The sequence below is a fragment of the Gallus gallus genome, chromosome 34 (genome assembly GCF_016699485.2).
Source record: "Gallus gallus isolate bGalGal1 chromosome 34, bGalGal1.mat.broiler.GRCg7b, whole genome shotgun sequence".
Classification (NCBI taxonomy): Eukaryota; Metazoa; Chordata; class Aves; order Galliformes; family Phasianidae; genus Gallus; species Gallus gallus.
Window position 1 is genome coordinate 3,256,809 of NC_052565.1, and position 17,540 is coordinate 3,274,348.

Consider the following 17,540-nt stretch of genomic DNA (forward strand, 5'->3'; position numbering starts at 1 on the left):
TGGCGATACAACAAGGGGAAATGGCTTCGAGCTCAGGGAGGGCGCGTTTCGTTTGGATGTAAGGAAAAAATCTTCTTTTCCTTAGGGAAGGTGGAGAGGCACTGGAACGTGTTACCTAGTGTTGAGGTGGATGCCCCGTCCCTGGAGACTTTCAAGGTGAGGCTGGACCAGGCCCTGTGCGTTGCAGGGGAGCTGGGCTACGTGGCCACGATGGAGTCACCACGGCGACACAGAGGAACAATGCCGGGTAATGGATGGAGCTTTCTGACAAGGAATCGGCTCGTTCCAGGCAAAGCCGGGCAACTTTCAAAACAACAAATCATAACCGTTACGGTAAAGGGTACTTTGGAACAGTTGTGATTTCCGCGCCAACTGCCTGAAGATCAATGTAGGCAACGGCTACTAAAGAGAAATGAGGAACGCAATCCTGAGAGGAAAGAAAAGAAGAGAGAGAAAACAGAAAGGTGCCAGCACTCCCGCTCGGGGCGGGCAGCAGGCCGCTGTCCCTGCGTCATAATGGGCCACGGCCAGCACTGGCCACGCTGTCACTGCGTCGCCACGGCAACGTTTGTGACACGGCCACCCGGGAGGGGTATAAAGGCGGTGCACGGTGGTGGGTCCTGCACCCTGAAGGAGCATCTGGACGAGAGCAGACGCATCTGAAGGGATGAGCTCCGGCATGGCTGGCGCCAACACGGAGCAACCCGCTGGCACGAGGCGGAACAGGACGAGCGAGGCCGGCCCCGCAGCGAGGCGTGCCTCCAGAGCGACAGACACCAACACCGAAGGTACACGGGTCCACAGCCACCACAGGAGCGCTGCTGCAGCCCATCTTGGCGCTGAGCGGGAGAGACCCAGCACGGGGACCAGCTCGGGGCTGTCTCCGTGTGGGGCTGGGGACTGCAACGACACTTTCCGTCTGCCACCTCCCTCCCGGCCCGAGGCAGTAGGAGCGCCGGGAAGCGGCAGATGCAGAGTGTGACCCGCTTTTCCTCTGCCCTCCAGAGCGAGTTGCCGTCTGGGATGCGGTGGCCGCCTACGTACAGGAGCACCTCCTGGTGCAGAAGGTGTGTTGGCTGTCGTCTTCCTCCTCTCCCTGTCCAGCTCAGCCTGCAGTTCCTCTGACTCTTCCCCTCCACACAAAGCAGGAAGCTCAGCCCAAATTGCTCTGCTGTGCATAGCGTGGGCTTCCTGCAAAGGCAGCATCGCTTGTGCTAGGCGGGCTCCGAGCTCAGGGCCGAGCCCAGCCTCGGGAAGCCTCTGGATTCCACCAGGCTGCTTCCGCCCTGACTGCTGTGCTGCATTTGGGAGGGCAAGGGGAGGGAGAGGACTGCGCAGCTCCTTCCCAAAGCCTCTCCCGCTGCCCTGCCCGCTGGTGCCTCTGAGCAGCGGGAGAGGGCTTCTGAGCTCTGTCCCTACGTGGGACCCCCTCCAGCTCTTCCTCCAGCCGGCCCATAACCCTGCAGCCCGTGCTTTCTCTTCCACTCGCAGGGGGTCTGGATTCCCACCTTCGGCTCATTCGACACCATCTCTAAAGACATCAGGACTGCGGACGGGACCGTGACTCTGCGGTGGCCCGTGTTTCAGCTGGCCAGGAACCTCAGAGCCATGCACCACCTCGGGTCCGACAAGGACTCCCTGCCAGGTAGGAGCGGGATTGAACCCTTGCAGGCTTCACGGACGGGGCAAAGAAGGCCACCGCCTCCCTTCTCAGAAGGAGACCTCCCTCCCCCTCCGAGGTGGGGGCCGTGCTGGCTGATGGCCGCAAGAAGCACTTGTAGGGAAGCAAGCAAGCGCCTGTGGAAAAGCGACTGCAGGATCAACTCTGTCCCTCGCATTTTTCAGCCCACAGGGAGGTGGAGACCCTGAAATACAGCGAGGTGGCTGCCGCTGCCTCTGTGACCTGGCAGAGAGGGAAGACCTGCATCCAAAGCACCGTGTCCCTCCTCTCCAACTGCCTCAAGAATGGGGAGAACGTTGCCTTTGTCCTGAAGGACGTAGGAGTGCTCCTCTTTGAAGGCATGAGCTTTGGAATTAAATACTACTACGACTTCCTTGAGAAGCTCTCTGGGAAGGAGAAATTCAGAAAAGCTGTCTTCAAGGTGAGCTGCAGGTTTCTCCATGGCCCGGGCAGTCCCGTGACCCTTGCTCTGCCCGCACACGGCCCACCAGGACCTGGCCAGCTGCTCGGGCTGTGCAGGTGCTGCGGTGCTGTCAGCTCTCCCTGCCTTGGGCTCCTCCAGTCCTGAGGGCCTCAGCCATCACAAGGACGTCCCACAACCTCCCTGTTCCTCCCCCCCTGCAGGCCCCCTGGCTGCTGGACACGCTGGTGTCCCGGGTGGCACCGGTGGCCTCCCTGACGCACTCTGGCCGCCTCGTCGTCTTTCCCATGTGAGTATGTTTGTGGCTGCAGCCGCTGCTTGATGCAGCTGCTCAGCTCTCGTTCCATAGCGCTTGTCCATGGCTGTCCTGCCCGCGACGATATGGCACAGAACCACAGAATCATTTGAGCTGGAAGCAACCCTGAAAGGGCACCTAGTCCCACGCCCCTGCAAGGAACAGGGACACCTACCGCCAGATGAGGTTGCTCTGAGCCTGGTCCAGCCTGACTGTCCGGGCAGCCACCACCTCTCTGGGCAAGACGTTCCGGTGCCTCACCACCCTCCTGCCAAAAACTTCTTCCGTACATCCAATCTCAATCCTCCCTCTTTCCCTTTGAAACTATTTCCCCTTGCCCTACCCCCAGCGGACCCTGCTAAGGACTCCAGAAAGTAGTGAGTGGCCTTAACGCAGCAGGAAAATGTGCTGTGAGCAGACATCACGGCCAGCAAAAAGGATTGGCGGAGCACTGCGTCACGCCGGTGTCTGCTCCTTCTGCACAGGTTTCAGAAGCAGGTTGCACCCAAACCACCTCCCAAGATATTCCGCAAGGCCTCCGGAGATCTCCATGGTGAGGGGAAGCAAAAGAAAGAAGGGGCTTTGCCACCTCTTGTCCGGGGCAAGAAAGGTAAAGCAGCTGCCAGCTCCTTCCCATGGCACGTGCAACCACCGTGTGATGGGAAGTCCCCTGAGCGCCCCTTGTCACTGAGCCAAAGGCTTCAGGTGAATCTCTTCTGCCTTCCCAATTCCAGTGAGGTTTGATGAAGTGCCAACCTACATCAGACGCTTCAGCATGGCAAGTACTGCTGGACAAAGCTCGGGAAGCAGAAGAAGCTTACAGCAGAAGGAGAGCTTTTCGTCCAGGTGAGGCTGGAGGCTCCGGGCTGGCATCAGCTCACAGGGCTGGCCCCTGTCCGGATCTCAGGAGCGCCACGGGGCAGCCGGTGAGCTGTCTGTGGGCAAGGCTGCGTTGCAGCCAAGGGTCCTGGCTCAGGGTTGCAGGATGCGGCCCCAAAGCCATCACCCACTCAAGCAGATCCCTCCCGCTCTGTCTTTTCAGTCCGCTGCCGGCGGTCCCGAGAACATCTGAAGCCCGCGAGCAGCCAGTGAGCCGGCAGCTGCAGGGCCAGGCAGGAAACGAAGGCCAAGAACACCTGGGCCAAACAACAGGAAAAAAACACGTCAGGTTCCGCGGAGATGAACAAGGAGCGGGACAGGACCATGAGGCTGGAGCGGCGGCCATGTGGAAAGCAAAGGCCTCGCACCCTCAGGTTGCCGGGAGGCAGGTGGCATCTCGCATCAAAGAAAGGAGATGTTCATTAAGGGCTGAGTCCAGCCTGTCCAGGGACACCAAAGGCCACGCATCCCGGCCGCCGTTACTGCCACGTGACTCTGTCAAACTACTCAGGCAGAGGCAGATGGCTAAGGAGGACAGGCCAGCGCAGGCAGAACCTCGGGAGACGGCAGCATCACCGTTTCACCGTGAGTGCAGCCTGCCCGAGGAGCCCTCCACCTGCAGATCTGGTTCGCTGCCACCCATACGCAACAGACCAGAGTCTCCCAGGAGTCCGCCTCCAAGGACCACAGCCCCGCGCCGCAGGCCGCCAACACCCTACCCGTTTCTGCCACGTGACTCTGTCAAACTACTCAGGCAGAGGCAGATGGCTAAGGAGGACAGGCCAGCGCAGGCAGAACCTCGGGAGACGGCAGCATCACCGTTTCACCGTGAGTGCAGCCTGCCTGAGGAGCCCTCCACCAGCCGATCTGGTTTGCTGCCACCCATACGCAACAGACCAGAGTCTCCCAGGAGTCCGCCTCCAAGGACCACAGCCCCGCGCCGCAGGCCGCCAACACCCTACCCACGCTGAGCAGGGCATGGGGTGCCCGGGACAGACAGAGCTGCCCCTGAGCCTGCAAAACCCCATCCGCATCCTTCCTGGGTGCCAGCTCCCTCTAGAAAAGCAGAGGTAGAGGGACAGTGGGGACTGGGCTGGATTCAAGAAAGAACATTCACACTAGAAGCTGCGGAACAAGATAGATAAACGGCATGAGAAAGGAATGCTGAGAACTAAGGATGCCTCCAGGAGACAAAAACATGAGTCAAGCGAGCCACACGATCGCCACACGATAACAACCCTGGTTGGGGGAAGAGCGCGTGGCTACGAACAACTCGTGACACCGATGGATAAGCGCCTGCATGCACGCTTAAGGAGTCGACCAGGGGCGACTGTGTGCAATGATTTCTTGACATGGAAAGGGGGGTGGGAAAGTGGGAAAGAGAGAACTTGGGGATATTTGAACCTGCAATAAACAATTTGGATCATTCACACCTGAGTCCGTGCCTTCAGACGCCGCAGGAACTCTCCCAAGACCCCGTGGCCCTGGGTGCATACGATGGCTGTATTTCATGGAATCATCCCAGAATCATGGAATGCCCTGCGTTGAAAAGGACCCCAAAGATCACGGAATCATAGAATCGCTAAGGTTGGAAAAGACACACAGGATCATCCAGTCCAACCATTCCCCGTCACCAATGGTTCTCGCTAAACCATGTCCCTCAACACAACCTCCAAACGCTCTTTGAACACCATGAGGCTCGGCGACTCCACCACCTCTCTGGACAGCCCATTCCAGTGCCTGACCACCCTTTCAGAGAAGTACTATTTCCTAACGTCCAGCCTGAATGTTCCCTGGTGCAGCTTGAAACTATTCCCTCTAGTCCTATCACTAGTCACACAAGAAAAGAGGACCAGGCTGCCCAGCAGACCAGACCAGCAGAGCCACATCCAGCCTGGCCTTCAATGCCTCCAGGGATGGGGCATCCACAGCCTCTCTGGGCAAGTTGTTCCAGTGCGTCACCCCCTTCTGAGTGAAAAACTTCCTCCTCATATCTAACCCAAACCTCCCCCGTCTCATTTGAAAACCGTTCCTCCTTGTCCTATCGCTATCAACCCATGTCATTCCCCCTTCTGTTTATGTGCTCCCTTCAAGTATTGGAAGGCCACCATGAGGTCTCTCTGGAGCCTTCTCTTCTCCAAGCTGAACAAGCCCAGTTCCCTCAACCTTTCTTCAGAGGAGAAGAAAGCCCTGTGGTCATCTTAGTGGCCCTCCTCTGGACCCGGTCCAAGAGCTCTGCGTCTTTCTTGTGCTGGGGGCCCCAGGCCCTTCACAGGCCCTGTTGAAACTCATACAGTTTACCTTGGCCCAGCCAGCCAGCCTTTCCACGTCCCTCTGTAGTGCCTTTCTCCCCTCCGGCTGATCAACACTCCCTCCCAGCTTGGGAGGGAGCTGTAGGACGCTGATGGGGCTCTCAAGGTAGACAGGGGTTGGGATGGCGCCAGGTTGCATGGTTACACTGACAGGGTAATCTCTGGGGACAGGCGGTTGTTCCAGTGGTGGCACCGCTGACGGTTGGCCTGGTGTCACCCGGTGGCCCTGGGGGAGTTGTTTTACCCCAGGTGGGGCTTTACACGGGGGTTTGGCGGGAACCGTCCATTTCTGAAGGGAAGCTGGGAAAAAAAATACCATGAAATTAACATGGTATTTATTTTAGTAGAAACAGATGGTTTGGGGGGTGATCCCGTGGGGACAAAGCAGAGCGAGGACGTGTCACTATGTGGGGTTGTCCTCAAAATTCCCATTTGAGACCTCTGGAGGACTCCAGGAGCTCCTGGGGTCCCCCTGGTTACCTTAACCCCTCTGGCTCATCTCCAGACCCTTGCAGAAGACAACAGGACCCTTTGAACCCAGCTGAGGACCCCCTGGATCCTATAAGTCCGCTCTGTGACATCCCCAGACCCTTCTGAATGAATCCAAGGATACCAGGGACCCATCTGGAGATGCCCTGCACCCTACAGGATCCTTCTGGCACATCTCCAGACCCTTCTGGATTCATCCAAGGACTCTCTGGAGCAACAAGAGGACCGCCTGGACCATACAAGACCTCCCTACAACATCCCCAGACCCTTCTGGATGACTCCAGGACCACTCCAGGACCCACATGAGGGCTCCCTGGACCATACCAGACTCTACTGGGACATCTCCAGATCATCCCAGTGTCTCCTCAGAGCTCCAGGGCCCATACCGGGAGCTTCCAGATCCTTCCAGGGACCCCCCACGACCAACCTGGGGACCCCCTGGGGACCCTAAGACCCCTCCGGGACATCTCCAGACCCTTTGCGATGAATCCAAGAACCCTCTGGATCCACCTGGGGACACCCTGGCCACCCCAAGACCCTTCGGGGACATCTCCAGGTCCTTCTGGATGACTCCAGTGCCAGCCAGGGGGGGTCGTGGGGGGCAGAAAAGGGTTAGCGGGGCTTCTATGGGGTGGAAGGAAGGGCGGGGGGTGGAAAGGGGGGTTGAGGAGAATCTAGGGGGGAAGGCGTGAGCGGGACTTCTGTGGGGTGGAAAAGGGGTCTGGAGGTGGAGGGAGGGGTGAAAGGGAGAAACCGGGGGACTCTGGGGAGCTTCTAGGGGGTGGAAAGAGGGTCTGGGGGCAGAGAGAAGGAGTTGTTGGGTGGAAAAAGAGGCTTCTGTGGATGTGAAGGGGGACTGGGGTGATGGGGGGGCATTGTGGAGGGGAACGTAGGGAGTTGAGAGGGGGGGTAGGGGGGCATCTGCAGGGCAGCAAGGGGGGTCTGGGAGTGGACGGGGGGTTGTGAGGGGGGAGAAATGGGGTGAGTGCGGTCTCTATTGGGAGGAAAGGGGGTCTGGGGGTGGAGAGGAGGGTGGCAGGGGGAAGCTGGGGGGCTGTGGGGGGCTTCTGTGGGGGTGGAAGGGGGTTCTGGGAGCTGAGAGAAGGGGTTGTGGGGGGGAAAAAGGGTGAGCGGGGCTTCCATGGCGTGGAAAGGGGGTCTGGCGGTAGAAGGGGACATTGCGTAGGGGAGCTGAGAAGGGGGTAAGGGGGCTTCTATGGGGTGGAAAGGGAGTCTGGGGGGGGATCTTGCGGGGTTTTGGAGGGGGAAAGGGAGGAGTGAGGTCTCTAAGGGGTTGAAAGAGGGTCTGCGGGGGGGGGGGAAACGGGGTGAACAGAGCCTCCAAGAGGCAGAAAGAGCATCTGAGGGAGGAGAGAGGGCTGCGACGGGGGAGCGAGGGGTTTTGCGGGCTTCTATTGCACCGAAAGGGGGTCTGGCTGGGGGAGACTGGGGGTCCAAAGGGGGGAAACAGACATCAGGGGTCAGGGAGGAGGGCACGGGGGGTTACAGGGGATTCTAAGAGTCAGAAAAAAGGGTCGGGAGGTGGGGGGGGAAGGGAGGACGGAGGGCCCTGCGTAGCCAGTAGGGGTTGGTAGATCACAACGGGAACCACGGCTGGACACTGAGGAGAGGCACTGAGGGGAGGGCTGGAAAAGGACTCCAGTGATCAGAGGGGGGGAACTGGACGTTGGGGACTGGGGGAGGGTATAAACCCAGAGGCCAGACATAGGGTCTGGGGGGTTGTGGGCGACCCACGGCGGGGGAGAGGGAGGACACAGGGCACCTCCCGCCCCCGAGCAGAGGCCCTGAGGACCACAGAGGCCCCACGGGGCCAACACAGAGCGGCACGCGGCCCCCCACCCTCTTACCGCCGGCCCCTGCACCGATGCCTCCCCCCACCCTCTTACCGCCGGCCCCGAACACCCACTCGTCGAAGCTGAGGCGGCGCTCGGAGCCCCGGGGCCGCCCCGCGGCCTTGGAGCGCTGCGGAGCACTGCGCGACTTCCTCACGGCCGCCGCCTCTTCCGGGCGCGGGGTGATGACGGCACGGCGCGGGACGCCACGGCACCATAGCAACACGCGGGGACAGTCGCGCTGAAGCGCGCTTGCTACGGAGACACCGTCACGCGTGCGCTGTCACCACGCCGACGGCTTTACGCCGTGCCGTGAGCGAGGGCGCGCTGTCGCCATCGCAACGCAGCTGAGTGGGCCTCCAGGGGCAGCGGGGGGCGAAGAAGTCTGGCGGGAGGAACGGTGAGCCCTCAGCGATCCCCTGGGGAGGTGCGGGAGGGGTTGGGGGGAGGGCAGAGCTCCGGGGATGGTGGCAGTGGGTGGGGCTGTGGGGTGGGAGATCCGCAGGGAGATGCAGTGAAACAGTGGCATCTGGGCAGAGCACGGAGATAAGGGAAAAGCAACACGGGCATCTGGACAACACAGTGAGACCGAAACTGAAAGCAAAGAAAGGACGAGGGAAGAGAAGGAAGAAAGAAAAAGTAAGGGAAAAAGGGGAAAAAATGAAGAGGAGAGAAAAAAGAAAAGGAGAGGAGAAGGAGAGGAGAAGGAGAGGGGAGGGGAGGGGAGGGGAGTCTGCAATGTCGCCGTGTATTGGTGTGCGTCCGCAGCGCCTGACCCTGCGGCCACGGGGTGGCGCTGCCCCCCGCACAGCCCTGCGTGGCAATGGCCGTTGTCATCCTGGTGGCCATCCCCATCCCCATGCCGGTGACCAAGACCACACTGCTGGCCATCCCAATCCCCATGCTGGTGGCATAGTGCTACCCCATAGCATTGCCCCGTAGCACTGTTCCATAACGTCACCCTAGAGCACTATGCATAGCACTGCCCCATAGCATCACCCCAGACCGCTGCTCCATGTCACCCCTTAGCATCAACCGATACCATTTTCCCATAATGTCACCCCATAGCACTGCCCCGTAGCGGTGCTCCATTGCGTCACCCCGCTGCACCACCCAAAACTGTCACTCCGTAGCATCACCCCATAGCATCACCCCATACAGTCACCATATAGTGCTGCATTATAGTGCATCCCCATGGCATCACCCCAGAGTGCCGTCCCATACTGCTGTCCCATACATCACACCACAGCGTCGCCTCATAGCATCACCCCATAGTGCTGCACAATAGCATCACCCTGTAGCATCACAACATAGCACTGCCCCATGGCACTGTCCTGCAGTGTCACCCCATATTGTCACCCCAAAGTGCTGCCCCACAGTATCATCCCATAGTGTCACCCTGTAGTGTCACTCCTAGGGCTAGGAGTTATGGGGTTAGGGTTAGGGTTGGGGTTGGGATTATGGCTAGGGTTAACACTGGGGTTGGGGTTGGGGCTGTTTTTTGGAATTGGTTAGGGATAAGATCCGTCAGGCTTAGGGTTTGGATAACCTGAAGAGTAAGAAGGAAATGCACAGGCAGTGCAATCAGGGACCGGTACTGTGGGAAGAATCGTAGAATCACTCAGGTTGGAAAAGACCTGAAAGATCATCGAGTCCAACCACAATCTAACCATACTACCCGAAGGAAGCCATCAATCTGTGTATCCTTCTGGACAAAACGCCCAGCACACAGCTGGACAAAAACAGAATGCAGTGGGTGGCAAATGGCTGATGGACTGGGCCCCAAGGGTTATGGTAGGTGGGGTTTCCATCCGGCTGGCAGCCGGTCACTGGCGGGGCTCCCCAAGGCTCCGTTTTAGGGCCAGTTCTCTTTCCTATTTTCATCAATGCCTTGCATGTAGGAACAGAAGGTGTTTTGCGCAAGATTGCTGTCAGTACTGGACGGGGAGGAGTTGTTGGCTCCTGTCGCTGAGGGTGGAGAGAGAGGCCTTGCAGGGAGATCCAGCCAAAGGAGAGAGCTGGGCGACCACCAAGCACACGGAGTTTAACAAGACCATCAGGAAAAACGTCTTGACAGAAAGGGTTGTTAAGCACTGGGATGGGCTGCCCAGGGAGGTGGTTGAGTCACCATCCCTGAATGTGTTTAAAAGCCGTTTGGATGTGATGCTCAGGGACGTGATTTAGCAGAGGGTTGTTTGAGTTACGGTAGTATGGTTAGGTTGCGGCTGGACTCGATCGTCTTTAAGGTCTTTTCCAACCTGAGCACTTCTATGATTCTATGACTCTAAGAGCAAGTGCCATATTCTACACCCGGGAAAGGGCAACCCCGGCTGTACGTACAGACAGGAGTTGCATGTCTTGTGATTGGACAGAAATCTCCCCAGCCTAAGCCAGGAACGGATCTGTACTGGGGATGCGGAGAAAGGGGTCTTGATTTTGACAAGTTGCCTCTGGAAAATTAATTTTATCATTAGATATTTGGCATTACAAGAACAGAGACAGCCTTCAACACATCTGACGAGGGAGGAACAGCACTCACACAAACAACAAGCAAGCCACCAGAAACAAGCAGAGCAAAAACACTCTGGGAAACCAAATACAAATCTATTTTCAAGAGAATCTTTAGCTTCTTGCCGTAGGAGCTGATGGAGCCTCCCATCACTTGAATTGTGGAGGCCACTTCAGAAATTCTATGTCAATCAGGTCCAACGCTGAAGTACAACTATAGGAGTCCATGTTCCAAATTCTTGAAAACCCGGTTACGGATGTCAGCTGTGGATGCCCCATCCCTGGAGGCATTCAAGGCCAGGCTGGATGTGGCTCTGGGCAGCCTGGTCTACTGGTTGGCGACCCTGCACATGGCCGGGGGGCTGAAACCAGATGATCTTTGAGGTCCTTCTCAACCCCCCTGCCACCCTATGATTCTGTGAGACAAGCCGGTGTCGAGGAAGCCCCTAGCCAGGAAGAAGTCCAGTGCAAAGGGAAAAGGACTGCTAGGGGGCCAGGGGCTCACTGTGTTTTAGAGACCGAGAGATGTGAAGCTTGGAGATGCCCTTGCAAATAAAATCATTTACGCAGGGAGACCTGCAAACGAGATACCTTTGCTAACCAGAGACTTGGGAATGAGGTGCCCTTGCTTGCAAGTACGTTCCTTTCCCCTCTGTCTGTACGTTCTCACCAGGTAAGATCTCAGTTACAAAAGCCTGTAGACAACTTGGACTTAAGAACTTTGGACGTGCTGTGCAGGCCTGATAGGTCACACAGAAGGGGGAACGTTACGGGCACCGGGAAGCCTGTAACCTCCACGTACTTGAGCCAACGAGGAAAGAAGGAAGGGACAATGCGAACGGGAAGACAGGATAAAAGGGATTCTTTCCCATCCTTGGTGAGACCCACAGGTGTGAGGTGAGACCTCCCTTTCTTTCAATCAAGAAAGCTAAAGCCTCTCCTCCGACTCTTTTGGGGATAAAGATAATTGAGCAAGCCCATCAGAGCCCAATTTTCCCACAGAGCCCGGGAAATTTGGGAATTGGCTGATGTGGTTGCCAAGCCGCTCTCCATGATACGAGAAAAGTCGTGGCGCTCAGGTGAAGTCCCTGGTGACTGGAAAAAAGGCAACACCACACCCATTTCTACAAAGGGTAAAAAGGATGGCCCCGGGAACTACCGGCCTGTCACTCTAACCTCTGGCCTGGGGAGGATCACAGAGCAGATCCTCCAAGAAGCAATGCTAAGGCACACGGAAGGCAGGGAGCTGATACGGGAGAACCAGCATGGCTTCTGCCCAACCAAGGGCAAATCCTGCTTGACCAACCTGGTGGGTGGCCTTCCGTGATGGTGTCACTGCATCAGTGGACAAGGGAGAGCCACTGATGTCCTCCATCTGCATTAAAGTAAGGCCTTCGACACGGTCCCCCACAACATCCTTCTCTCCAAATTGGAAAGAGGTGGATTTGACGGGTGGGCTGTTTGATGGATGAAGGACTGGCTGCAGGATGGAGTCCAGAGAGTGGTGGTCAGCGGCTCCATGTCTGGATGGAGATCGGCGTCCCACAGTGCTGGCAGCGATTTGAGGATGACACCAAGCTGTAAGGTGTGGGGACACACCAGAGGGATGGGATGCCACCCAGAGGGAGCTGTGCAGGCTGAGCAGATGGCCCAGGTGAACCTCATGAGGTTCAACAAATCCAAGAGCAAGGTCTTGCGCCTGGGTCGAGGCAACCCCCACTACCAGTATGAGCTGGGGGTGAAAGGACTGAGAGCAGCCCTGCAGAAAGACACCTGGGGATACAGGTGGGTGGGAAAGTGGACATCAGTCAGCACTGTGCCTTCACAGCCCAGAAAGCCAACCGTATCCTGGGCTGCATTCCAAGCAGCACGGCCAGCAGGGCAAGAGAGGTGATCCCGCCCCTCTACCCTGCGCTGCTGAGGCCTCACCTGGAGCACTGTGTCCAGATGTGGAGTCCTCAGCACAGGACAGACATGGAGCTGTTGCAGCGCGTCCAGAGGACGGCCACAAAAAGGATCCCAGGAGCGGAACAGCTCTCCTGCAAGGACAGAGCTGGGGCTGAGAGAGCTGGGACTGTGCAGCCTGGAGGGGAGGAGGCTGCGAGGTCACCTGAGAGCAGCCTTCAGCGTTCAAAGGGGAGAGACAGGAAAGAATAGCACAGACTCTGTAGCAGACTCTGTGGCGATACAACAAGGGGAAATGGCTTCGAGCTCAGGGAGGGCGCATTTCGTTTGGATGTAAGGAAAAAATCTTCTTTTCCTTAGGGAAGGTGGAGAGGCACTGGAACGTGTTACCTAGTGTTGAGGTGGATGCCCCGTCCCTGGAGACTTTCAAGGTGAGGCTGGACCAGGCCCTGTGCGTTGCAGGGGAGCTGGGCTACGTGGCCACGATGGAGTCACCACGGCGACACAGAGGAACAATGCCGGGTAATGGATGGAGCTTTCTGACAAGGAATCGGCTCGTTCCAGGCAAAGCCGGGCAACTTTCAAAACAACAAATCATAACCGTTACGGTAAAGGGTACTTTGGAACAGTTGTGATTTCCGCGCCAACTGCCTGAAGATCAATGTAGGCAACGGCTACTAAAGAGAAATGAGGAACGCAATCCTGAGAGGAAAGAAAAGAAGAGAGAGAAAACAGAAAGGTGCCAGCACTCCCGCTCGGGGCGGGCAGCAGGCCGCTGTCCCGCGTCATAATGGGCCACGGCCAGCACTGGCCACACTGTCACTGCGTCGCCACGGCAACGTTTGTGACACGGCCACCCGGGAGGGGTATAAAGGCGGTGCACGGTGGTGGGTCCTGCACCCTGAAGGAGCATCTGGACGAGAGCAGACGCATCTGAAGGGATGAGCTCCGGCATGGCTGGCGCCAACACGGAGCAACCCGCTGGCACGAGGCGGAACAGGACGAGCGAGGCCGGCCCCGCAGCGAGGCGTGCCTCCAGAGCGACAGACACCAACACCGAAGGTACACGGGTCCACAGCCACCACAGGAGCGCTGCTGCAGCCCATCTTGGCGCTGAGCGGGAGAGACCCAGCACGGGGACCAGCTCGGGGCTGTCTCCGTGTGGGGCTGGGGACTGCAACGACACTTTCCGTCTGCCACCTCCCTCCCGGCCCGAGGCAGTAGGAGCGCCGGGAAGCGGCAGATGCAGAGTGTGACCCGCTTTTCCTCTGCCCTCCAGAGCGAGTTGCCGTCTGGGATGCGGTGGCCGCCTACGTACAGGAGCACCTCCTGGTGCAGAAGGTGTGTTGGCTGTCGTCTTCCTCCTCTCCCTGTCCAGCTCAGCCTGCAGTTCCTCTGACTCTTCCCCTCCACACAAAGCACGAAGCTCAGCCCAAATTGCTCTGCTGTGCATAGCGTGGGCTTCCTGCAAAGGCAGCATCGCTTGTGCTAGGCGGGCTCCGAGCTCAGGGCCGAGCCCAGCCTCGGGAAGCCTCTGGATTCCACCAGGCTGCTTCCGCCCTGACTGCTGTGCTGCATTTGGGAGGGCAAGGGGAGGGAGAGGACTGCGCAGCTCCTTCCCAAAGCCTCTCCCGCTGCCCTGCCCGCTGGTGCCTCTGAGCAGCGGGAGAGGGCTTCTGAGCTCTGTCCCTACGTGGGACCCCCTCCAGCTCTTCCTCCAGCCGGCCCATAACCCTGCAGCCCGTGCTTTCTCTTCCACTCGCAGGGGGTCTGGATTCCCACCTTCGGCTCATTCGACACCATCTCTAAAGACATCAGGACTGCGGACGGGACCGTGACTCTGCGGTGGCCCGTGTTTCAGCTGGCCAGGAACCTCAGAGCCATGCACCACCTCGGGTCCGACAAGGACTCCCTGCCAGGTAGGAGCGGGATTGAACCCTTGCAGGCTTCACGGACGGGGCAAAGAAGGCCACCGCCTCCCTTCTCAGAAGGAGACCTCCCTCCCCCTCCGAGGTGGGGGCCGTGCTGGCTGATGGCCGCAAGAAGCACTTGTAGGGAAGCAAGCAAGCGCCTGTGGAAAAGCGACTGCAGGATCAACTCTGTCCCTCGCATTTTTCAGCCCACAGGGAGGTGGAGACCCTGAAATACAGCGAGGTGGCTGCCGCTGCCTCTGTGACCTGGCAGAGAGGGAAGACCTGCATCCAAAGCACCGTGTCCCTCCTCTCCAACTGCCTCAAGAATGGGGAGAACGTTGCCTTTGTCCTGAAGGACGTAGGAGTGCTCCTCTTTGAAGGCATGAGCTTTGGAATTAAATACTACTACGACTTCCTTGAGAAGCTCTCTGGGAAGGAGAAATTCAGAAAAGCTGTCTTCAAGGTGAGCTGCAGGTTTCTCCATGGCCCGGGCAGTCCCGTGACCCTTGCTCTGCCCGCACACGGCCCACCAGGACCTGGCCAGCTGCTCGGGCTGTGCAGGTGCTGCGGTGCTGTCAGCTCTCCCTGCCTTGGGCTCCTCCAGTCCTGAGGGCCTCAGCCATCACAAGGACGTCCCACAACCTCCCTGTTCCTCCCCCCCTGCAGGCCCCCTGGCTGCTGGACACGCTGGTGTCCCGGGTGGCACCGGTGGCCTCCCTGACGCACTCTGGCCGCCTCGTCGTCTTTCCCATGTGAGTATGTTTGTGGCTGCAGCCGCTGCTTGATGCAGCTGCTCAGCTCTCGTTCCATAGCGCTTGTCCATGGCTGTCCTGCCCGCGACGATATGGCACAGAACCACAGAATCATTTGAGCTGGCAGCAACCCTGAAAGGGCACCTAGTCCCACGCCCCTGCAAGGAACAGGGACACCTACCGCCAGATGAGGTTGCTCTGAGCCTGGTCCAGCCTGACTGTCCGGGCAGCCACCACCTCTCTGGGCAAGACGTTCCGGTGCCTCACCACCCTCCTGCCAAAAACTTCTTCCGTACATCCAATCTCAATCCTCCCTCTTTCCCTTTGAAACTATTTCCCCTTGCCCTACCCCCAACGGACCCTGCTAAGGACTCCAGAAAGTAGTGAGTGGCCTTAACGCAGCAGGAAAATGTGCTGTGAGCAGACATCACGGCCAGCAAAAAGGATTGGCGGAGCACTGCGTCACGCCGGTGTCTGCTCCTTCTGCACAGGTTTCAGAAGCAGGTTGCACCCAAACCACCTCCCAAGATATTCCGCAAGGCCTCCGGAGATCTCCATGGTGAGGGGAAGCAAAAGAAAGAAGGGGCTTTGCCACCTCTTGTCCGGGGCAAGAAAGGTAAAGCAGCTGCCAGCTCCTTCCCATGGCACGTGCAACCACCGTGTGATGGGAAGTCCCTGAGCGCCCCTTGTCACTGAGCCAAAGGCTTCAGGTGAATCTCTTCTGCCTTCCCAATTCCAGTGAGGTTTGATGAAGTGCCAACCTACATCAGACGCTTCAGCATGGCAAGTACTGCTGGACAAAGCTCGGGAAGCAGAAGAAGCTTACAGCAGAAGGAGAGCTTTTCGTCCAGGTGAGGCTGGAGGCTCCGGGCTGGGATCAGCTCACAGGGCTGGCCCCTGTCCGGATCTCAGGAGCGCCACGGGGCAGCCGGTGAGCTGTCTGTGGGCAAGGCTGCGTTGCAGCCAAGGGTCCTGGCTCAGGGTTGCAGGATGCGGCCCCAAAGCCATCACCCACTCAAGCAGATCCCTCCCGCTCTGTCTTTTCAGTCCGCTGCCGGCGGTCCCGAGAACATCTGAAGCCCGCGAGCAGCCAGTGAGCCGGCAGCTGCAGGGCCAGGCAGGAAACGAAGGCCAAGAACACCTGGGCCAAACAACAGGAAAAAAACACGTCAGGTTCCGCGGAGATGAACAAGGAGCGGGACAGGACCATGAGGCTGGAGCGGCGGCCATGTGGAAAGCAAAGGCCTCGCACCCTCAGGTTGCCGGGAGGCAGGTGGCATCTCGCATCAAAGAAAGGAGATGTTCATTAAGGGCTGAGTCCAGCCTGTCCAGGGACACCAAAGGCCACGCATCCCGGCCGCCGTTACTGCCACGTGACTCTGTCAAACTACTCAGGCAGAGGCAGATGGCTAAGGAGGACAGGCCAGCGCAGGCAGAACCTCGGGAGACGGCAGCATCACCGTTTCACCGTGAGTGCAGCCTGCCCGAGGAGCCCTCCACCTGCAGATCTGGTTCGCTGCCACCCATACGCAACAGACCAGAGTCTCCCAGGAGTCCACCTCCAAGGACCACAGCCCCGCGCCGCAGGCCGCCCACACCCTACCCGTTTCTGCCACGTGACTCTGTCAAACTACTCAGGCAGAGGCAGATGGCTAAGGAGGACAGGCCAGCGCAGGCAGAACCTCAGGAGACGGCAGCATCACCGTTTCACCGTGAGTGCAGCCTGCCTGAGGAGCCCTCCACCAGCCGATCTGGTTTGCTGCCACCCATACGCAACAGACCAGAATCTCCCAGGAGTCCGCCTCCAAGGACCACAGCCCCGCGCCGCAGGCCGCCAACACCCTACCCACGCTGAGCAGGGCATGGGGTGCCCGGGACAGACAGAGCTGCCCCTGAGCCTGCAAAACCCCATCCGCATCCTTCCTGGGTGCCAGCTCCCTCTAGAAAAGCAGAGGTAGAGGGACAGTGGGGACTGGGCTGGATTCAAGAAAGAACATTCACACTAGAAGCTGCGGAACAAGATAGATAAACGGCATGAGAAAGGAATGCTGAGAACTAAGGATGCCTCCAGGAGACAAAAACATGAGTCAAGCGAGCCACACGATCGCCACACGATAACAACCCTGGTTGGAGGAAGAGCGCGTGGCTACGAACAACTCGTGACACCGATGGATAAGCGCCTGCATGCACGCTTAAGGAGTCGACCAGGGGCGACTGTGTGCAATGATTTCTTGACGTGGAAAGGGGGGTGGGAAAGTGGGAAAGAGAGAACTTGGGGATATTTGAACCTGCAATAAACAATTTGGATCATTCACACCTGAGTCCGTGCCTTCAGACGCCGCAGGAACTCTCCCAAGACCCCGTGGCCCTGGGTGCATACGATGGCTGTATTTCATGGAATCATCCCAGAATCATGGAATGCCCTGCGTTGAAAAGGACCCCAAAGATCACGGAATCATAGAATCGCTAAGGTTGGAAAAGACACACAGGATCATCCAGTCCAACCATTCCCCGTCACCAATGGTTCTCGCT

The 17,540-nt window shown here is 58.4% G+C and overlaps 2 protein-coding genes across 2 annotated transcripts; both read left to right on the forward strand.

Moving 5' to 3' along the window:
• Positions 1 to 624: 624 nt before the first annotated feature.
• On the forward strand, positions 625 to 4,900 carry LOC121108076 (serine/arginine repetitive matrix protein 1-like). The gene is made up of 8 exons (XM_040654797.2): positions 625 to 788; positions 1,006 to 1,067; positions 1,492 to 1,645; positions 1,846 to 2,102; positions 2,306 to 2,391; positions 2,883 to 3,007; positions 3,132 to 3,243; positions 3,440 to 4,900. The coding sequence occupies exons 1-8, from the start codon at positions 668 to 670 to the stop codon at positions 4,245 to 4,247; spliced, it is 1,725 nt and encodes a 574-aa protein (XP_040510731.1). The 5' UTR covers positions 625 to 667; the 3' UTR covers positions 4,248 to 4,900.
• Positions 4,901 to 8,120: 3,220 nt separating this feature from the next.
• Positions 8,121 to 17,516, forward strand: LOC121108080 (serine/arginine repetitive matrix protein 1-like). The gene is made up of 9 exons (XM_040654800.2): positions 8,121 to 8,330; positions 12,704 to 13,405; positions 13,623 to 13,684; positions 14,109 to 14,262; positions 14,463 to 14,719; positions 14,923 to 15,008; positions 15,500 to 15,624; positions 15,748 to 15,859; positions 16,056 to 17,516. The coding sequence occupies exons 2-9, from the start codon at positions 13,285 to 13,287 to the stop codon at positions 16,861 to 16,863; spliced, it is 1,725 nt and encodes a 574-aa protein (XP_040510734.1). The 5' UTR covers positions 8,121 to 8,330; positions 12,704 to 13,284; the 3' UTR covers positions 16,864 to 17,516.
• The last annotated feature ends 24 nt before the right edge of the window (positions 17,517 to 17,540 follow it).